General features: G+C 35.7%; 3 protein-coding genes across 9 annotated transcripts; 2 read left to right on the forward strand and 1 right to left on the reverse strand.

The window, feature by feature from the left end:
* The first annotated feature begins 522 nt into the window (after window positions 1-522).
* LOC123873798 (cytochrome P450 4C1-like) lies at window positions 523-5,072 on the forward strand. The gene is made up of 9 exons (XM_045918862.1): window positions 523-752; window positions 1,134-1,243; window positions 1,368-1,458; window positions 2,022-2,207; window positions 2,276-2,667; window positions 3,328-3,396; window positions 3,944-4,112; window positions 4,197-4,370; window positions 4,897-5,072. Exons 1-9 carry the CDS (start codon window positions 602-604, stop codon window positions 5,052-5,054), a joined length of 1,500 nt encoding a protein of 499 aa, XP_045774818.1. The 5' UTR covers window positions 523-601; the 3' UTR covers window positions 5,055-5,072.
* Window positions 5,073-7,092: 2,020 nt separating this feature from the next.
* On the forward strand, window positions 7,093-18,063 carry LOC123873722 (glutaminase kidney isoform, mitochondrial). Of its 7 annotated transcripts, none has more exons than XM_045918777.1 (10): window positions 7,093-7,266; window positions 10,573-10,625; window positions 11,161-11,193; window positions 12,529-12,625; window positions 12,738-13,098; window positions 13,186-13,338; window positions 14,085-14,365; window positions 14,830-15,138; window positions 15,447-15,601; window positions 16,519-18,063. In XM_045918777.1, exons 1-10 carry the CDS (start codon window positions 7,264-7,266, stop codon window positions 16,874-16,876), a joined length of 1,803 nt encoding a protein of 600 aa, XP_045774733.1. In that variant the 5' UTR covers window positions 7,093-7,263; the 3' UTR covers window positions 16,877-18,063. The 7 variants fall into 7 exon arrangements, with proteins under 7 accessions (XP_045774733.1, XP_045774716.1, XP_045774728.1 ...); XM_045918760.1 differs by lacking the exon at window positions 7,093-7,266 and adding an exon at window positions 7,273-7,448; XM_045918745.1 differs by lacking the exon at window positions 7,093-7,266 and adding an exon at window positions 10,036-10,385.
* A 468-nt stretch (window positions 18,064-18,531) lies between these two features.
* LOC123873913 (28S ribosomal protein S28, mitochondrial) lies at window positions 18,532-19,837 on the reverse strand. The gene is made up of 2 exons (XM_045919014.1): window positions 19,399-19,837; window positions 18,532-18,866 (listed from the first exon to the last, which is right to left on the reverse strand). Exons 1-2 carry the CDS (start codon window positions 19,633-19,635, stop codon window positions 18,579-18,581), a joined length of 525 nt encoding a protein of 174 aa, XP_045774970.1. The 5' UTR covers window positions 19,636-19,837; the 3' UTR covers window positions 18,532-18,578.
* Window positions 19,838-21,948: the final 2,111 nt, after the last annotated feature.

Raw genomic sequence — 21,948 nt, forward strand, 5'->3', positions numbered from 1 at the left:
AGTGGATGGGATTTAGAAACTGCAGTCGTCGGTTATAAATTGATGTTAAAGGTATCTTTACCAAGTAAAGACTTTGTCGTTGACCTCGAGGACCGAACTCCTCAACCCTGATGCTTTAAGAAATTGCATCCCTAAATCCTGGTGATCCCTCGGGATTTTTAAAGGATCGTCCGTTTAAATGTTTTTACGCTACAGAAACAAGTTGCATCGCGGGGAGGGGCTATTACGGATAGACTAATTTTGTCCTGGGAAATCAAAAGTTCCCACGGGATTCCTTAAACCCTAAATCCACGTGGGCGAAGCCGCGGGCATCAGCTAGTAATATACATAATACATTATTAAGTAGTCAGTAAATTGGTCACTGCACTACGGTAATACAATTAACTTACAGTAAATACTTAAGTTTATTGTTTTGTCTGATTTTACTTGAACCTATTGACCTTTAAGGTATATTAATATATATAAAATACGATAGTAGAGATAGGTTGGAAATGTAGGTATTCGTTGAGCTGTGAGCTAGCTACCACAATAGTCGCGAACTGTATTTGCTCAAAACACATCAGTCTCTTGCAAATAAAGCCTGTAAAGAACTCCTCGGAAAATGTGGACTTTTATGTGCGTGGCAACGATAATTCCTTTATTTTTATATTATTTCTTGGCTGGAACGTTTAGACACAAGAAAATAAATAAGATTCCCGGCCCTAAAGGAATAGCTATCATGGGAAACGCGTTTGATTTTTTGATGACACCCGGTATGAATCTATATTTTTTGTTTAACAAACATACTATGATGTTTACTTATCTAAACTAGGTATTTAGGTACTATCGGTAATCTTTTAGTTGTCTTAGTTGTTACAACCCATAAAGCACCACTAGTTAATATACCCAATGTTAATATAACAGCCATTGTCTACATAATAAAGAAAATATAGATATTTACTGTAAGGTTATATTTCAAAATTGATTTGAACTGTCAGAAATTATATAAAATTAAATATTAATTTATCTAATGGAGGTAGTTTAATAATTCTCAAATATCTAGATCCAGTGGTTTGAGGTGTAGGTTGATATGTCAGTTTCTTTCCATGAATTGCTAGGTAATATACCTAGATAAATTATTCTTTGTCTTCCAGAGTCAGTATTTACTTATTTTAGATATATGTCAAATAAATATAAGGATATGTTTGAAATAAAGATGGTAAATCAGCGACTTTTAATATTGATTCATCCAATGCATGTAGAGGTAAGATTTTATACTGAAGTAAATAAAATACTCTTAAGTTAAAAATATTATAAACTATTTAATGATTTAAGGTCAGAATGACTACACTTACACGGCTGTTAATTTTAAAGTTTTTATGTTATAGACCCTGATGAATAGTACTCAGTATAATCATAAGGGTTACCTTTATAAGTTTCTTCGACCATGGCTTCAAGATGGACTTCTATTGAGCAGTGGTAAAGTAGAACATGATAATTATTATCTCCGTCAGAATTATGATACTTAAGGCCGATTCACACCAAGCACGTACACGTGATACGTGCGGAGTGACGCGCGTGAATGCGTAGACATAACTGCACGCATTACGTCTACGCGAACGTTCATCGCACCCAAGCGGTACGCCATATCTCATGCAGTTCCATACATTACAACGCAATGGTACGCGCTACGGCTACGCTTAGGTACGTAACGCTCACGCAGCCTATGTGAACGAGCTGTTAATATTGGCTTGTCTAAGTTGTCTAGATTGTTCACCGTCATATTACGGGCGGTATGTGATAGCACCTTGCCCCGACGAAGCCCTAACCATGTTACAATAAAAGTTAGAACCATAGTTCATTCTGGTAGAACACTGTAGACGGTAGAACCTATCATTCATCTGTTATTCTTTCAACAAGTTTCTTCGTGAGGTGTTAAGATTACCTGAATGAATTTACAAATTCCTAACCTTACCTTTACCAAACCTTGACCTTTTACAAATTTTCTAAGCGATAAATAATAATTATTCCTTATATTTCAGGTAAAAAATGGCATCAACGTAGGAAAATACTAACCCCAGCATTTCACTTCAAAATTCTATGTCATTTTAACTCTGTGTTAGTCGAGAAAAGTGAAAAATTGGTAGAAAATTTGCAGTCGGAAATAAACTGTTCAAGAACAAATATTTATTCTTTTATTTCAGATTTTACAATAAATTCTATATGCGGTAAGGAGATTTTAATATAGTATGCTTTGAATTTATTTTATACATGTTATTTACCTAAATGTTTTTAGAGACGGCAATGGGAACTGTTCTTGATGAAGAATCGTCAACTGGTAGCAAGAGTTACAAAAACGCGATACACGCTCTGGGAACTCATCTACTTTATAGGAGCACAAGAATATGGTTATATCCAGACTCAGTTTTTAATTTGAGTCCGGTCGGGCGAGCTCAAAAGAGAACATTGGATTTGATCACATCATTTCGTGATTGTGTCATAGAGCAACGAAGGCAAAATGGTAATTTCAACGACTTGTACACAAACACGATGAATGAAAATGATGATGATCTTTTAGTAAATGATAAAAAACGTCTGGCGATGTTGGATATTCTTTTGAATGCAGAGCAGCAAGGAATTATGGATTTTGAGGGCATCAACGAAGAAGTGGACACGTTTATGTTCGAGGTGGCTAAATTTTCAAATTTTGAAATATAAATTCTATTAATAGATGCCAGTACCATGCCGTAACGCTGGTATTCCGCTAAGCAAGCGCCGCTAAATCGTTAGGAATGGAGAGCAGCCTAAGATAATTCACAGTCCACATATTACTTTAATTTTGTAACTTTTCAAATTTAATATTTAATTTTTTTTCTCTATTCGTCTATAGAATTCCTCTCTACTGCCACTATATCTTGATTCGCGCAATCGGTGGTTGGTTAATTTCAAACATTACAAAAAAAATCAATCCATATCCATGCTTTTAATAATAATTATAAACATGAATGGCGTGAACGTGGGTGTGTCTGTCTGCTAGCTTTTTTAGGCCCATCCGTTTACCGTTTATCCGATTTTGATGGGCATAGAGATAGCATGCATTCCGGAGACAGACATGGGCTACTTTTAGTTTGAGAAAATTAAAGAGTTCCCATTTGAGTTATGAAAAAACTCACTCGTCCATTGTTCCAGGGAACTGATTCGTTGGTGGAATGATAACGTTACGGCACGGTAACTCAACTGAATAAATCTTCAGTATATATTGCCAGCATTGAAAAATTGTAACTTGTCTAATATCTGGCCTAATATAATAACTTAAATAACAACACTTATACCGAACTATCTTTCCAGGGTCATGATACAACTGCAACTGCTCTTCAATTTGCTTTTATGTTACTAGCTAATCATCCAGATGATCAGGTAGGTTATTTAGATATTAAGTCTAAAGTAAATAAAAATATGAATTGTATTGTATCTATTATAAAAATGTGTATGTCCATTACAATATTCTTTCAAATTACCGTTAATCACGTAGGCACCTACAGGTATAATTTGGAAAATTAATATGTTTCATTAAGAAATATTTACTACTAGCTGTGCCCGCGACTTCGTTCGCGTGGAATAGTGACTTTTCAGGCAGCATGTACGTTAAAAATATTCGCCGTGATTCTTTAAATTGACATAACTTTTTTATTTATGAACCGATTGACATGAAATAAACACTAAATGTTAAGTGAAGCTTACTACAATATATTAGTGAAAACCCTATCTAAATCGAATAAGCCGTTTCTGATATTAGCGTGCACAAACACACAGACAAACAGACAAACAGACAAAAAAAATATTAATTACAATTTCGGGTTCGGCATCGATATAATAACAACCCCTGCTACTTTTTTTTTTATATAGTTCCATTGTACAGACACCACTTTTCTACAATTTTATTATATGTATAGAAAAATTATAGGACAAGATAGTAGAGGAGTATTCCAATCTTCTTGGCTCATCCAATCGAAGGCCTACATTGAATGATCTATCACAAATGAAATATTTAGAAGCTTGCATAAAGGAATCATTGAGACTCTATCCCCCAGTGCATTTCATTGAAAGGAAAAGCAAAAGTCCACTCAAATTAAGTATGTAAGCTTTTGTTTTATTAATGTTTATTTTAATTATTATTAGGTACTTTTATTTTATTAACAGCTTTTGTTTTATTGTAGGAGATAACGAAAGCTTGTCTTACACGGAGTTTACAATTTTGATTTTTGACTTGCATAGACGCTCAGATCAATTCGTGGAGCCTTTAGAATTCCGCCCTGAAAGATTTTTGAAGGAACCAACTTGGCACCCATTTTCCTATATACCATTTAGTGCTGGGCCAAGAAACTGCATAGGTTAGCATCTAACAATGTTTTGTCGTCGTTTTATTGTTTTAAAACTCATAATTGGTGTACGGATAAACTTAAATGAGTTATAAGTTCCTACACAAAAAATGAATGTTTGTGAACACTTTTTATTGACATGTAAAAACAAAGAATCGTTCCATAGCCAAATTTTAATTTCCATACCAAAATATATTCTACTTAATATATTTTGGATTTACTGAAAGGTCCTGATTTGATATATCAAGCGCCCTGGGCGCGAGGATGGGATGCTGAGAAGGCAAAATGAAGGCAAAAAAAAGCATGAAGCTCTATGAAAATAAATAAACAAGAGTCCACCGTGCGCTCATTTATTCATTAGAATTCCTTGTCTTGCTATATCAAGTCACTTATATAGGGGAGAGTTTATAAATTAAAATACTAAAAATATGTATTATATTAAGATACTAGGTAGGTAGGCTAGGTAAGTTTATTATTAAAATACTAGGTAAATATATACAATTAATGGCGCAAATTATAATGATACCTATTTGCACAGGACAAAAATTTGCCATGATGGAAATGAAGTTGGCAATATCCGCAGTTCTGTCTAAGTATCGCGTGCTGCCCGTCACCAAGCCACAGGATATCGTGTTTACAGTCGACATCGTTCTACGTACAAAGGATCCTATTTTTGTAAAATTTGAAAAGCGATAATAATAATTAATCAATCATATTAATCAATAACCTTAATATGTACTATCATAATTGTGTATTCAATATTTAATAAAATTATAAAAATAAAGGAATAAAAAGAAAAGAAAGGAAAAAAATATTTTTCTTTAATTTTTCATTGTTTTAGTTCACATCAACAGACCGTGCCATTTAGGTTGTTGAAAAATCCCGTGGGAACTCTTCGATTTTCCGGGATAAAAAGTACCTATCCTGTCCGTCCCCGCTATCTTTGTATCTTCAGTCAAAATCGAGTAAACGGATGGGCCGTGAAAAGCTAGCAAACAGACAGACAAACAGACACACTTTCGCATTTATAATAGTATGTATTCTCATAATTCGGTCTAGACTCAGTACATACCTAGATACAGAAAAAATATTATTATTATCTTATTTTAAATAGCATAAACTGACAGTATTGAATGATTATAAATAGTGGAACCAATTTAACGATGAAGACAGCATCAGCATTACCATGACGCCAGATAGTAATTAATTTGTTTATTAGTCTAAATATTAATTTAGCAATGGACAGCTTTAATTGTTGAAAGGTTTCGTGAGACAAAAATGAATAAAATTGCTGCCGGCCATGACCCAATCTTCAACGAAGTCTGAAGACAAAAATAGGCTGGAGTTTAATAGATAGGTATTCTATTCTATTAATAGGTATTACGATCCCATTTATATGCATAAAAGGTAATAGTATGCACATATCATTATCTACTTTGCAATTCTTTTTAATCGACTTCGAAAAAAGGAGGTTCTCAATTCGTCGGAATCTTTTTTTTAAATATTTTTTATGTATGTTCCCCGATTACTCAAAGACGCCTGGACCGATTTGGATATTTTTTTTGTTTGAAAGGGTATACTTCGCAGGTGGTCCCATATAAATTTGATGAAGATCTGATGAATATCTTCGGAGATGGAGAACAGAACTCCTCAATGGATAACAGTAAATTGCTCGCGATCAGTGTATAGCTTAGTAAACAGTAGGGTTTTAACTGGGCATAGCATATTATAAGTACAGTGGGGCCACTAAAAATTGTGAAATAAAAAATTTTCAAAAGAAAAATAAAACCGATATTATACTATTAGGTAAGTTATAAACTGTATGTACAACACTGGTTTTATACCGGGCTCGCACTTCTGACTTTTCGGAGTTATGTGCGTTTTAATCAATGAAATATTATCACTTTGACGTGGAAGAAAAACATCGCAGGGAAATCTGCATGCCTGAGGGTTCTGCATGCCTGCTAGGTGAAGTCTGCTACTTCGCACTTGGTCAGCGTAGTAGACTATTGCCAAACCCTTCTTATTCTGAAAGGGGATCAGTTCTCAGTAGTGAGCCGGCGATGATGATGATCAACATAATGCTGATGATTACTGATGAATTCACATAATGGGGTCTTTTTACACGACGACCCAAAAAAATGTATTTTTTTTTTCAGAATTCATATAGGTACCTGTGTGAGATTAATTATTTATTCCGCCATAACTTCTAAATGCCTGAACCATAACAGATAATGGATGTATGGGGTAAGTAACGTCAGAATATTAACTTCATCCCGAGTGATACCTACTGGTTACAGTTTTTTTAACAAAATCCAATATGGTAGGGCAGGACTCGTGTTTTTAAATTTTATTATTACTCGTCTAAATTATGGGTATTTTAGTTTTGGTTTACGTTTTCCTGTATGAATCTTTTTAGGTTTAGGTTTCGTGCGGTGTTTACACAGTCCAAGTGACTTGCCAGAGCAGAGCTGTCTTCTGTAAGTCTGTTTGCTAGTGGACACTTGGCCTATAGATTGGGTAAAACACAAGAATATAAGATAAATTGTATTAAGTAATTAAAACATTTCCTACCAAAATAGGTTGAGGAAAACTTGAAACATTTACGCCGATAAATAAATAATCCACCGGTAAATTATGCTTTTAAATTCAATGATCTAATGACGTCAGTAGCAATGAAGTGCAAAATAGTATATTACAGTTTACTAGAGTTGTAAATCAAACGTGGCCAACAGTCGTTGTCCTCAAAACATAATAGAAAATTCTTTCCCAGTGAACGATCATAATCATAATAATATATAGATTCTAATTATAAGTTCATTCCCGAGACTACCGACGCAGTTCTTGGCACTCCTCGAAGACTAGTATTTATAAGCGACATGCTGAAAATATTGTTTCAGTATCAATGGTGAGTGAGTGAAATAGTACATTACAGATCACTAGAGAGAAGCTGGCGTGTGTTTCGCGAATTGTTTGCTGTCTCCCGCCGCTCACGCGCCGATATACCGTGCAAGAAACGTTCTCCGCATGCGATTTTTGTCAAAGTGCAGTTTCGACGAATTCGTTATGGAGAGTGGAAATGAATTTGAGGTAAATTTTACGTAGCACCTTGTACATTTTTTAAAGTTTATAAACGTAAATTAATTTTTATTTTTAGTAAATAAATAGCAATTTCTCGCGATATCGCATGGATTTAGTTTTTTGGTGTTGGTCGGCGAAATAAATTAAACCTAACCATGCAAAATCTCCAAATTTTAGCCTCAGCAATTTAAGTAGGTTTGTTGATTTGTCAATCAGTCAGTTTCTCCTTTTATACTCGATTACTTTGAATAATGTGAATACAGAAAGACTTATTGTTTTAAATGTTTTATTGATTTTTTTAAACTTTAATTTAAATAATTTGTTAAAGTTTTTTTACATTTTTAATTTGGAATAATGTGTGGACACATTCTACTTACGCTACGAATAACGAAACGCTACGCCGCGCGTCAAATGTATATTGTTATGCTATGCTTTATGGCTATTAAAATAAGTTAGTGGTGTATAATTATATGGATATAGCATATAACATTTTAGACACCAGATTTCAGTTCATATTATGTTGTAGTCATAAAGTCAATAGATCGCGATTAGCCTAAACAATCCTCAAGAATGCTCAGAGTGCTTAGTAGATACAAAACCATAGCTTTGTCTTCTGCCTCGAGTTTCAGGCTACTTGCTGCAAGACGTCAGAAAATTTCGATTCGTCAGAAAATTCGTCCGATTGGGGGGAAATGGGGGGCTTAGTTAGGTAGACAGTGGGGTTTTATCAAAATTTAATTTATCCATAAGGCCCAGCGCAGACAGAGCGCGGCGAGTGCAGGTGAGGCGCAGAGCGGCGCGACGAGCGGAGGCGACTCCGCAGCCGGGGGCCACTATAGGGTGACCATTAGGCGAGAATCTGGTGGATTCTCCCGATATTTTATACATAGTTTCGCAACCTAACAACCGTTTTGTAGTAGTTAACCATGGGCGGCGGTAATCACTTAACAACAGGTGACCCGCCTGCTCGTTTGCTCGCTATTTTTTATTTAAAAAACCTCTTATTAAACAAAAATAAATTTTCTAATTTCTTGAATTTTTGCTGTAGTTAGGTACATCTATTTTATATTTACTAGCGCCTTGCCCAGGCTTCGCACAGTAGCCAAAGTATTCACATATTATTTTCGGTTGTATTTTTCAATGATAAGTATTTTAGTTATTTTGAGTTACATTGATCTGAGGAGATAGACACGTAGCGTAGGATTTTTTTAGATCTGTTTAAGAGAAAACACACTACGCTTCATTGTATTTACAACTTTTTGGTTTACAACAGAAAAAAAAGCACATGAAGTTCACAGGTGGTCGGATTTTTGCTTATCGACAGCAATTATTATCATAGTTCGGCTAATTTACACTTAATTACAACTTTCGTATAACCTTCCACCCCGTATTTTAAATAGGGGAAGATTTTGTTCTTGTAAAATCCTTGTTTAGCTACCTTATGTCATTGAAATAAAAATTGATACGCCACAATACGAACCTAAACCTCAAATAACAAAATAGGTAGCTCAAATTTTGTCATACAATCTTTCAAGCTTTATTTTAAAAGTAACTACCACCCTGGAGTAGGTCATAAAAAAAATCTTATACAATTTTTTATTAATAAATTTATTGTTTGCATTATTGCTAGATTATTACTAGGTATTATAGTAGTTATTTTATATCTAAACTAAAATCTAACAACAAACAATAGGTCGCAACTCGGCGTAGCACTGCATAGCGTATTACTTAAAACTCTTAACCTAAATGCCGATTTTCCTAATCTAACTTCAAAAATAGGACTAACTATGACTGTCACATTAAAAACTAGTCCCTATTTTACCCCCTTAGGGGTGGAATCCGGTCTTAGTGAGCACGTACGATGCAAGAAGAATTCATGCAAGATTTCAGACTCGTAGCTCTTGTAGGTCAGTCCTTTTTTTCTGTTATATAATATACCTACTTATACCTACGAGCAGTGACGGATTAACCCTTAATCAAATTAAGCAATTGCCTAGGGCATCACGTCTGAGGGGGCACCAGAAGAAGCACAAAAAAAATCCGTCCTTAGGGCATCACGTTCACTCTCACGTCACCAAAAACCACACCAAAAAAAGTTTCTAGGACTAATTTGAAAATTTGCGCGTTTTAAGTTGACATAGAGTCCGACCTAGAGTCATAACCCCACTCCCGCTTGCCCATTCGCTGCCCGCTTGTGCATTCGACAATTTGAATGCCCCGAAAGCCGCAAGGCGCAAATAAATAAATTATGCTTTGGTTTTTATTGTTGTCGCACCTACTCCACTTCTAAAGTACGATGCATCTCATCATCTTATTTTACAAAAAACTAATATTTTGGCGGTAAAGGTTTAAAGACCGATTCCAGTTGACATAGGTCCGGATAGGGGGGCCCACAGGTATGGATTGCTTAGGGCATCAACTAGTCTTAATCCGTCACTGCCTACGAGTATAATAAGAAGATTACCTACCTATTTATTGCGTCTTTCTTTTACTAGAGAATTTACACATAAATGCGGTCATAATATTATTATCTGGGTTGAAACAATAAAAGGAAGTAAAGAAAATTATGAGAAAGCTGAATTTCTTAGCTCTAATTACGAATGCTAGGGTATCTATTATTGAAAGACCGAGTAGGTATTGAAGACGTCATGTAAACTGCATTTAGATAATGAAATGATAAATCACAATGATTGGCACGACAAATGTTTGATTTTCGCGTAAAGTCGCGTCATAGTCATGGTAAATAGAGTTAGATAAAGGTTACGCAGTCGAGGGGCCGGGAGCGACAGTCGGCGCCTGCGCGCTGAAGGTGGATTGTGAAACTCGAACAATCTTCACTTGCCGTCCGCCGTTATGAACAGCCGTCAGCTCCGTAGGCTCGCTGCCGTAAGCCGCCCTGTCCTTGAACATTCTGCACCATGTATCTGCTATCGCCGTTACAGCCAAGTGAGGCCCGTCTATGTTATAGAAAGACCTGTGAGTGTCCAAATGTGTTAACGCTTTTATATGTGCCATTGACACTTCTATGTATGATGTGGGTCAACCGTGACCATGACTACTTCGGTATTAAAAGATAGCAGACAAACCCTGTAATTCAGTACACCTGCTAAAGTTGAATGAAATTTAATTTCAGAAATGGCGTAATTCAGCACCCAACTTCTATGCACTTCAATCAATTGACATGAGGTAAGAACATTCTACTGCACTATATTTGAGATCACTCAATTGTCGTTCGAGAAATGATTCTAGGTTCATTTGCAATATTTATGACAGTAATGTGAGAAGTGTTCTAATAAAAACCAATTGTTTTTAATAACAGTTATCGACTCCTATTGATCTGTTTCAATAAAACCGGACGTAACAGCTTTAACGTAGACGCCGTGCGCAGAGTCCCCATTTAATTCACCCCTGACATTTAAAATGCACAACCCAACGACCTCATGTACTACGAATTAGATGAATCATTCCGAACAAAAATCATGTTCTATAAAGCAAAATTAGTGACACTGGCCATTGAGTTATAAGCAAAACTGAGTTGCAGCTCGTATACATTTTTGTTCGGATTACACAACCCATTTCTATGTGTCCCCGATAAAAATATTATTAGGTCTAACGGTTTCTCACATTTCTGTTCTGAAGATACCTTGTTATTTCCAATTTGTATATTGTGTGCATTGAAATATCGAATCTAATAGAACATTGTTAACATTTCATGGTGCAGGCCCTACTCATTCGTGCACAACTTAGACCCAGCGTGAGTACAACGGTACCTACACTGCATGCATTTTGAGCTTAAACTAAAATATTTTAATTTCAGTATTTAATTAGGAATGCAACAAGCTGCCGAACAAAACGGTATAATTGCTCGAAATAAATTTTACAGGAGAAAAAAACTGAATGAAAGCTATTGTAACTTTACTGTAATCATACCGTTTTGATCAACGAACTTAGTACTTAATTTTAGCACAGTTTTAGACCGTATTTTTTGAAAATGAGATTTAGTTTGTATTCAGCCATCAAAATCATGACGTTTAAACTGCATTTCAGTACATTACAGCACAGCAAAAAAAACATCCAAATTTTCACATTAATAATACTTAAGAGATAACGAAATAGTGCTCGTACAATGATATTGTACTTTACAATTTTTAAGAACTACATAAAGAAATTCAGATTTGATTCGTCATCACTCATCACAACAGTATTCAAATTTTTATAAATAGCTCTCGTTTTGTCACGAGTCACAAGTCGATTAGAAATTAGCTAGTAGGTAGGAAATATTCGCAGTTTTACAAGCAATATCCTTGAATTTTTTTCTTATGTTGGTCGCTATCCAAAAATATCAAGCGTCAGGTGATTTCCGTACCAGCTACGTCGCAGACACACCCGTCTGACGCTTCATATTCACTACTACATTGTGACGAAATATTTACTGTACACTATCATTATCAATGCCTAAAAATACATTTTATTGTGTGACGCTAAATAGTAGGAATTAGTATTGGATAGCTAAATAGGATTTGATACGTAATCTATCAAACTTTATTTAGCTATCCGACACTGATTGCCAATTGCCACTTGTAACCACAAGCGTTTCTCGTAGCCTAATTAATGCATGATACGCTTCTTTACCATTATTGATTACATAGTTTATAAACGTAATTAAAATAATAATTGTTTTGTTTTTTATGATCAATCAAAATTAAAATAGGCCCCATTACAATTTTTATAAGGTAAATGACCAATTTAACGTGTGGAGACAACGTCATGTAATTTTTAATTATTATTTTATTAACAAATTCCTTGTCGGCAAGAATATTCTAGTGAGTCTTCTCAGTAGAATATTCTTTCCGAACCGGTGGTAAAGTCAGTAGCATATTTAGAGATACTAGTCTTAAAATTGAAATAAATAAATTTTGAATTTGAATTTTTATATCTGTTCTGCTAAATATAGGCTGTATCTTTGACTGGCTGGCTATAACTAGTAACTATGCATTATTGTGAATGCATGGCATAAATAAACTTTTCTATATCCTATAATATAATATTGTTGACCTTTTTAATACTTAACAATATTTTTTCTGTATAGAGTGCGAGAGGGATCCCATAAAAATGCTGACGACGTGCTTTTTGATATGTTCAAAAACGACGACTCGGGACTACTACCTGTGGGGAAATTTTTGGCCGTACGTACCTTAGCTAATACCTACTTGTAAATTATTAACTTAAACAAACGCACTCAATTTCTGTTATCTTTTGAAACAAAACCGATAAGAAAACTTATATTTCGAATTCCAGGCCTTAAGAACAACTGGTATAAGAAAAAATGATCCTCGCGTAAAAGAAGTCATGCATAATTTATACAAGGTCCACAAAGAATCCAATTTTGAAAGCGGATCCCCTGAAACTTTAAAATTGGACAGGAAGACATTTAAAGAAGTTATTGCGCCAAACATTGTGTTAATTACAAGAGCATTCCGCAGTCAATTCGTGGTCCCTGATTTTCAAGATTTTATCAAAGACATTGAAGAGATGTATTGGACAGCCAAAAGCATAACGGACGGTAAAGTGGCCAGTTACATTCCACAACTAGCAAGGGCCAATCCGGACAATTGGGGTGTAAGTGTGTGTACCATCGATGGACAAAGATTCTCTATTGGTAAGCCTAACTCCATGTGCTTAGCTCCTACATAAGGTTATTTGTTTTTTTTTTTAATACTTAAATTAATATTTTTAATACCATCAGGCGATGTCAACGTGCCATTTACTCTTCAGTCTTGCAGCAAGCCTTTGACGTACGCGATGGCGCTCGAGACTTTGGGTCCTGAAGTGGTACACAATTACGTTGGCACAGAGCCCAGCGGCCGCAATTTCAATGAACTCGTCCTAGATCATAATAGTAAGTATTACATTAACTATACCCACATGTTGTGCAGGTAATCTCTTTATAGGTACAAACTGCGCAAAAATAGTTCGCTTTGAAGACGTAAACAACTCAACGTAATGTTTGCTTTATTTTTGCTCCTTGTGAACCAGTCATGTGCTTTGACGTAGCTGTATTGATCATGGGCAATAGATGGGTAAGGCTTAAGAGGGCTCTCTCCGTCACTCGTTTCATACAATCGTAGTTCCAATTTCATTTGAATATTAAGCAATCAAAGTCCATGAAATTTTGCAGACATATTCTACAAACTAATATCTATGTCTGTGGTTTTCCAGATTTCTGTTAAAATATTCGGTTTCAAAGTTATGCGGTCTTAAAAATTTTCATACAAATCTTTGAGCCCCTGTAATTTTAAAACTAACTACATATTTTTAGAAAAATCTAAAACACCACAGACACAGATATTATTTTCTAGAATATGTCTGCAAAATTTCATGGACTTTGGTTGCTTAATATTCAAATGAAATTGGAACTACGATTGTATGAAACGAGTGACGGAGAGAGCCCTGTTAAGTTTTGTCGATTATTATACCTAAGCAGGTAGGTAAATAGGGGTACTTGCATACTGGTATAATAGGGTACTTGCATATTGGTATATTAATACCAATCTGCAAACTTAATGAATAAAATATTACTTAACTATTCTTTTACATTTAATACGCAAGTTTGTAGGTATGTATATTTACGTATGATTTTTTCAGTGAAGCCTCATAATCCTATGATAAACGCTGGAGCAATTTTGGTATGCTCATTACTGAAAGAGTTGGATAAACCAGAGATGACTTTGGCTGAAAAGTTCGATTATGTTATGTCCTTCTTCAGTCGTCTCGCTGGCAATGAATTGTTGGGTTTCAACAATGCTGTATTTTTGTCCGAGCGCGAGGCAGCTGATCGCAACTACGCTCTGGGATTTTACATGCGCGAACATAAATGTTTTCCGGAGAAGACGAATTTCCGCGAATGTATGGATTTTTATTTTCAGGTTAGTATTTTTATCCTTTGTCTTTAGTTTTTTTAGTTTCCGCAAGAAATTGTTGTCCGTCCGCTATACATAAGGCCGCTTTTCCAGCCTGGTTGTGTACGATTTTATTTGATTTATAAGCTAAGTATACCTATATAGAAGTAGATATTGTAATTAAAAATATATGTAACTAGAGACACGTCCCGGCTTCGCACGGGTGCTCGAAAATAAGATATACCTACCTACCTAAACTATGTCACTCAGGAAGAATGTAGTTTTCTATTGATGAAAGAATTTTCTAAATCGGTTCAGTAGTTCCAGAGATTACTTCCTGCAAACAAACTACAAACTTTACCTCTTTATAGTATCATTGTTTAAGTGTAGATCACAAAATATGACGTACTTAACAAATATTTGAAACAAACGGAAGGTAACTGTGAAGTCAATTACTTATATTAATACTGCTTAAAACTGTTTTGTTACAGTGTTGTTCAATGGAGGCGAATTGCGATATAATGTCAATAATGGCCGCGACACTGGCTAATGGTGGCATTTGCCCCATAACTGACGAGAAAACCCTTCGGCCTGATTCCGTGCGCAACGTGCTATCCCTGATGCACAGCTGTGGGATGTACGACTACTCCGGCCAGTTCGCCTTCAAGGTCGGCCTTCCAGCCAAGTCCGGGGTATCTGGAGCTATGCTTATAGTTGTGCCAAATGTCATGGGGATATGCACCTGGTCTCCACCCCTCGATCCTCTTGGCAATAGTTGCAGGGGCCTGCAGTTTTGTGAGGTGAGTTATGCGTTAGGAGTAAAGAAAGCAAAGATAGTCAGATTTATCTCAGATAATTCCGTTAATTTGTGATACTTCTAATAATAAAATATTATAAATAAGAGAGTGTGTCTGTCTGTTTGTGTGCTAGCTTTTAATGGTCCATCCATTAACTGATTTTGATAGAAATTGGTACAGAGATAGCTTGCAACCCGGGGAAGCACATTTTTTCCGGAAAATAAAATAGTTCTCGAGATTTAAAAAATCTAAATTCACGGATGAAGTCGCGGATATCAACATATTTCTAATAATATTCTGTTATATTGCAGGAATTGATCAAGCGGTTCAATTTCCATAAATACGACAATATCCGTTATGCAAGTCACAAAAAGGACCCGCGTCGTTACAAATTTGAATCTACGGGACTCAGCATTGTGAACTTGCTGTTTTCATCGGCGAGCGGCGATCTTAGCGCGCTACGAAGGTACCTAATATTAGTCAATATTCCACACGTACTTGTTAATGTAAATGGTAAATACACGTAGATACTCGTAGCTAAATAAACGTATTTATGTATTTATCAGCACACCGCCAGATTCCCCTGAAGAATCTCAACCGTCATCGTCGGGAAAACCATCAACTGAATAAAATTAAAATCAAGTAAAACTAACGGTAGATAGATAATTTCAAAGCTGATTTTTCATTTTGATTTTGAACCATTACCTACTTAGCTACTACCTAGTCTTACGTGTAACCACTACATAATGGATCAATCCAGTCCACACGCCGCGGCCGCCGGGTTTGGCCGGCGCGGTTGAGTTCGGCGGTATATGTGGATTGTGGAACCACCATAAGACATTATTCGACGTTCTCTATAGATAAGACATATAACACTGTACTTATTAGAAGTAGAACATAAGTTTGCACGCCGCTACATCAAATTACGAAGTACTGTTACTAGTAGGTACCTACTTGACCGCTAGGTAGTAGGGCACCCAATTTTGATTTAAATAAAACATCGCTCTAATAAATTGGTTAATTATTACCTACAATGTTTGGAAAATAACTAAACCAATCAATGACGCGATTTGATACGAAGGGCAGGGTACACGTGATTCGTTGATAAGCGGCCCTTGCTTTCCGTATTCGCCAATGTTTTCCACTACGCCGCTTTTTGCTTAGAATATAATCGGGCATAGTATACATAATCATTAGCTTTGCATTAGTTTCCCCTATGTATCTACCTTGTAAACAATGAAAGCTAGTACATAGTCTCGTAGAGGCAATTAAGTACCTATCAGCCGCAATCCATTCACATTTTATTTTTATTCTAAACTGCTGCGATTTATTACTACAACTTATGTATTTACATAATGATACAAACGTTTCCTTTTCCCATAGGCACCATTTATCTGGCATGGACATGACTCTATCGGACTACGACGGGCGCACGGCGTTGCATCTCGCTGCAGCTGAAGGGCATCTTGCTTGCGTGGACTTTTTACTAGCACAGTGCGGAGTGCCCCACGATCCACAAGACCGCTGGGGCAGTCGGCCACTCAACGAAGCAGAGACATTTAACCACGCTGCCGTTGTTCAATATCTGAAGGAATGGGAGGAGACTCACCCACAAAACAAACCGCTCGAGAAATCTCACACGGTTGATGAAATGCTCGAAGTGAAACCAGATGCAGACGACGCAGTAAAAGATCCCAGCATTGAAGAAATAGTGTCCAGAAATGGTGACAAAAAACAATAAAGAAAAAGACGACGGGAATTATATTAACGAGTTTAAAAAATTATACCTACCTTTCTAAGTAATCATTAGAGGTACATACCTATTTAAACGCAATACAGGTGGTGCATACTTTGTGATGTTCAGGATACAGGGCTTGTCTTCATAATTACGAGTATAATAAGAGGCAGTACCTACTCAAATAAAATAGTAGGTACCTACTGCTCTTATGGCTGTATTACTTTTTGTTGTAAGCCAGAATTCCATAGGCATATGAATTAAATGTCCTAGTGTAATTGCACCACTAGTAGCTATACAATACATGACCACCACCACTTATACCTATGTAATTCAGTATATTAGGTAAAGAGTTTAACTGGACTTTTATCCCCTGAACTATAAACACTAAACAGCCAAAATTTTGGGTAGAAAAGTACTTAGGTAGGTATACAAACTTATTTCACAAACGGAAACTTTGCTAGTACATAAAATAAAGAATCTCATTGGAGTTAGGTTTTATTAAAATATTCTTTCCCAGTTATTAGCACAACTGTTTTTATGATTGTGTAGAGGCTGTGATATAAATTAATTTTATATAAGTTGCCTTAAATAGAATTTGGTTTATATATTTTTTTTCGATTTAAGTAAGTATTATTTTCTTATTTTTATTATATTGTACAACTTACATGTTAAATTCTAGTAAATCCACTATTTTAGACAAGAATTTATCAACACAACTTACTAAGTACTTACCTACATAGTAGGTAAGTACTTAGCTGTAGCAAAGAACTAGATACTTAACATTATTACGTCAGAAGTTAAAAGAAAGTTACACTTGTATATTTTTACTATCACTAGATTTTTGCAATAATATTACAATATTTTCTCAAATTAAGTATAATATTTGTCGTTTTTACTAAATATAACAAACATTCCATACACATTATAGTTGTTACTGTTACTACAATCTTAATCATATTATATTTAAAAATTTGTATAAGCAACAGCTTAAAATTGCCAAAGAGAAAATGAAATGTATTAAATTGCGAAGATTTCTACATGAAATGTATTAAATGCTGAAAGCGCTCACTGCGCTGTCTCAATGTGACAATAATATAAAATTATTTACTTGTGTGGTAGATTAGGTAATTGTGTGATAAATAATTAATTGTTTCTAATAATGTGTATTGTCAATTAAATTGTTGAAGTAACATGATTGTGTTTAAATGGAACTTTCAGGTACCTGATAGAAAAAAATCTATTCTAATAATATGATAATAAATGAAAGTGTCCACGTAACCAATTTAGACAAAATCAATATTATAAATGTAAAAGTGTGTTGTCTGTCTGTCTGCTTGCTTTTCAAGGTCTATCTATTTAACTGATTTTGACAAAATTTAATACATACAGAGATATCTCATATTCCGGAAATGTACAAAGACTACTTTTGTTCAGGAAAATCAAGGAGTTCTCACAGGATTTCAAGAACATAAATCGACTTGGACAACATTGCGGGCATCATCTATTTGGTACAGAAATAGCTTGCATCCCAGTCTTGGATATAGGCTAGTTTTTATTCTGGAAAATGAAAAAGTTCCCATGGGGTTTGGATTGAAATTAGGTTTTTATGGACAAAGTCGCAGGCATTATCTAGTGATGAAATAAAGAGATACATAAACTAAATATCAACTACTTTATTTATTTTAAACAATATTACAACAGAAATCTAAGGACTTTTATCACTAACCGAGGACTGCACCGGTGAATAAATTATGCCCAGCAATTTGCAATCTGCTTCCAAAAGTGTAAGGTCAGTACTGGAACCAAGAAACCTTGACGAGAGCTCCAAGTCTTTTATCTGTAATCTAACTCTTGCTCCTCTCACATATTCTTCACCTCTATTTGTAGGTCTTGTGCACACACAATGAAACTTCCAGCCAAAGTCTATGTATAAATCATCTTTGACAATGTGAAATATTTTACCAGTAACAATTTTATCCAATGGATCACCAAGCTGAAAATAGGGAAAATTATTTCATGAGATAAATTTTAGGATCCTAAAAATTGTAGTAACTCATAACTAGGAATGACACTATCTCTACTGTTGTACACAATCTCTAAAGTAAAATGATATGTCTAAATGTATTGCTATCACTCTCAATGCTCTCTGTGGAAGAGGACAACATGATATTTAGACCTCTCAATTTATTTTAGAGATTGTGTACAGTGAATATTGACAAATTTTCATGAAATAATGTTAGCTTGGTACGTTTTCAAGATATGTGCTAAACCATTCTACACATTACTTATACTCAGAGTACTGTCGGTAAGGTTAGAGGGCCGTATGGAGCCTAGTCCCAACCCCTTCACCCCTACAAATAGGAGTTCCTAATCCTTCCTCAAATAGACTTCAGTGCGAATTTTGATATAAACTAAAAATAATTTAATTTCTTGATAACCTTACTGTAAAAAAAATGAATTGCCCACTGCACCATTACCCAGCTAAAGATATCCCGTCTTCTCAAATAGTACTCACTAAAACTTACATCCATAAGCTTAGAATTCCTGAGTAAAGATGCAAACGACTGTTTTTGTTCAGGCTCTTCTTGAAATAATTGACTCTGTTTTTCATAAGACTTAGCAAATCCCCCAACTTTAGTTGAATTGTCTTCAGTACCAGTTGTATCTACGCTGAAAAGTTTCATTGAACTGCACAAATTGCGCTGGTTTATCATAATTTTACACATTTTAAAATGTTTGCACAATGAAACACCACCAAACATGATTTACGAATTTTTTATATGACTATTAGTATATTAATTTGTAATTAGATATTTAGCTATTTTCTTAACGACAAAATTATATAACTATCACGTTTTTCTTTACAATATTTTTATTGCAGTATTTTTATCTATTTACGTTTATTTATTTACACTATTATTTCATAACCTTTAAAAAATTTGACAAGGAGGAAAATGGAAATGTTTAAAAAATGTTGCCAGGTACTTGGAATCGAAAATTATTAATTATGAAATTACTCAAAGAATTATTAGGAAATGGAAATTACTCAAAGAAAGCTCCAAGATGTAACCTTTAGGATATAACCTTTATAAAGGAAAATCTATCATGAACACCACAGACCACGGGGATGCACAGTGGTTATGTCGGACTCCTACCGACTAAAACCTTAGGAAGTTCCATCCCACCGCTGATAACGGAGCACAAGGGACCGGAAACACCTCAATACTCCACAAGTGGATGTCCGCCTTAGCTGCAGACCCACCACTGGGACACTACGAGCCCCCAAACACCGATAGAGGCATGCCGGAACCACAGCACGCCAACCAACTCGAGGACCACACTGCACTGTGAGCTATGGACCACTCCGTGTCTATCACCCACAGGTCCTCTCGAGATCTAGGGTTCGCGGGAAGAGCAATTTTTTTTCCACGTTTCACATCCTCAACATCTCCTCGTCCGTCACTCGGCAGGCGAGAGACCGGTGAGGCCAGCCAGTGACTGTGGATGGTTGATGAAGCCTCATCACTAACCAGACCATCCAACACAGCCACACCCTCCACTTCTAGGGCTAGTTATGTCCCATAAGTATGTATACTGTGCCCTCTGCTAGGGACACTCAGAGGGACGCGTGGACATCCCCCCCCCCGGCCAGATCAATTAGCCATGGCGAACAATATCCCATGAAGAGAAATCATCCACGTTACCACGGTATACCGGCCCAAGCGCTACTGTTACCTACAACACTTAGGCACACGAGGAGGTTACCTGGTTGGTACTCCTCCAAGACATAACCTACACTAGCGGCACGCTATGATGGCCGGTTTGACACATTACAATAGTGATGTGGAATGTCAATTTATTCTCGAACAAAAAACAATTAAGTTTTGTTTTTGTACCTGATTAAATAGGTTTAATAAAACAAAAATGTATATGTTTATTTAATTTATTTGAACGAACTGAATATTTGAACGAAAATGAATATACATACTTTATATGCACACAAGAAACATATGAATACAAAAGATACCAAAAAAGGTGCCACAAAAGGCCATAATTAATCAGATTCGTCCATACTACTATTTTCACTGTCGTCACTGCTATCATCACATACATTAATAATTATATGTTCGTTTTCTATAATATTATCTATTTTCACATCTCTTTCATAATCTTCCCTTATTAATTTAACAGTTCTATTCACAACCTTTTCCCAGTCTCCTTTAGTCACATGTTCACAAGCTTCTTCTAATAATTTTAGCATTTTTTTTGTGGTAAATGGGGGTTCTGTATTGTGTCTTGCAGCATATCCCTTAATTTGAGCCCACACCAACTCAATCGCATTATACTCACAATGGTAAGGCGGTAACCGTATAACTCTGTGCCCATGTTCTAATGCTATTTCGTCAATGACGTATCGGATCTTGGTTGGTTTGTTTTCTTTTAAAAGACGTACTAATTCCGCTTTTAACATATTCATGTTTGCATCTACGCCATTTTTACGAAGCCATGCGACGATATCAGCTTTCTTTTGGGATTGGGCAGGTGGCTTGTCAATTTGCATCGAGTGGTATGGGGCGTTGTCCATAATTATAATAGATGGTTCAGGGAGGCTACACAACATTGAGGTAAACCATTCAGTAAACTTTTCTCCATTCATGTCTTCATGATAGTCTCCAGTGGTTTTTGACGCAAAAGCCATGAGAGAACCTTCGACAAACCCGTTGATGGTTCCGGCGTGACAAATTATAAGTCGCGATCCTTTTCCTACAGGAACTTTGGAAGTAGATGCTGCTGTGTCATCGTTCCAAGAACGGCCTACAGTATGGTTAGCATTAAGCCATGTTTCATCCAAGAACACAACATTTTGCCAATTTTTGATTTCTTTCACTTGCCGTAAAAAAGTATACCTTGCCATCGCTATATCAAATCTTTCCATCAATATTTTGCGTTTGTTACATTTTTTGTATCGAAATCCAATGGTCTTCAAAATCTTCGTTAAAGAACTTTCCCCACCGAAGAATAATCCAGCTTCCTTCAGTGAATGCACCAACTTTTTTCTTGTTGGATACTCCTTC

The sequence above is a fragment of the Maniola jurtina genome, chromosome 2 (assembly GCF_905333055.1).
Source record: "Maniola jurtina chromosome 2, ilManJurt1.1, whole genome shotgun sequence".
NCBI classification, from domain to species: Eukaryota; Metazoa; Arthropoda; class Insecta; order Lepidoptera; family Nymphalidae; genus Maniola; species Maniola jurtina.

Bases quoted from the DNA above. Each gene is read 5' to 3' on its own strand.
- LOC123873722 (XM_045918736.1), top strand. From the start codon at position 10,293: ATGAACAGCCGTCAGCTCCGTAGGCTCGCTGCCGTAAGCCGCCCTGTC. The intron at 10,626-11,160 runs GTAAGAACATTC...TTCATGGTGCAG, and splicing joins CTTCAATCAATTGACATGAG to GCCCTACTCATTCGTGCACA. The intron at 15,139-15,446 runs GTGAGTTATGCG...GTTATATTGCAG, and splicing joins GGGGCCTGCAGTTTTGTGAG to GAATTGATCAAGCGGTTCAA.
- LOC123873913 (XM_045919014.1), bottom strand. From the start codon at position 19,635: ATGTTTGGTGGTGTTTCATTGTGCAAACATTTTAAAATGTGTAAAATT. The intron at 18,867-19,398 runs GTAAGTTTTAGT...CCCTATTTTCAG, and splicing joins GGAATTCTAAGCTTATGGAT to CTTGGTGATCCATTGGATAA.
- LOC123873798 (XM_045918862.1), top strand. From the start codon at position 602: ATGTGGACTTTTATGTGCGTGGCAACGATAATTCCTTTATTTTTATAT. The intron at 753-1,133 runs GTATGAATCTAT...TTTGTCTTCCAG, and splicing joins TGATTTTTTGATGACACCCG to AGTCAGTATTTACTTATTTT. The intron at 2,668-3,327 runs GTGGCTAAATTT...CTATCTTTCCAG, and splicing joins TGGACACGTTTATGTTCGAG to GGTCATGATACAACTGCAAC.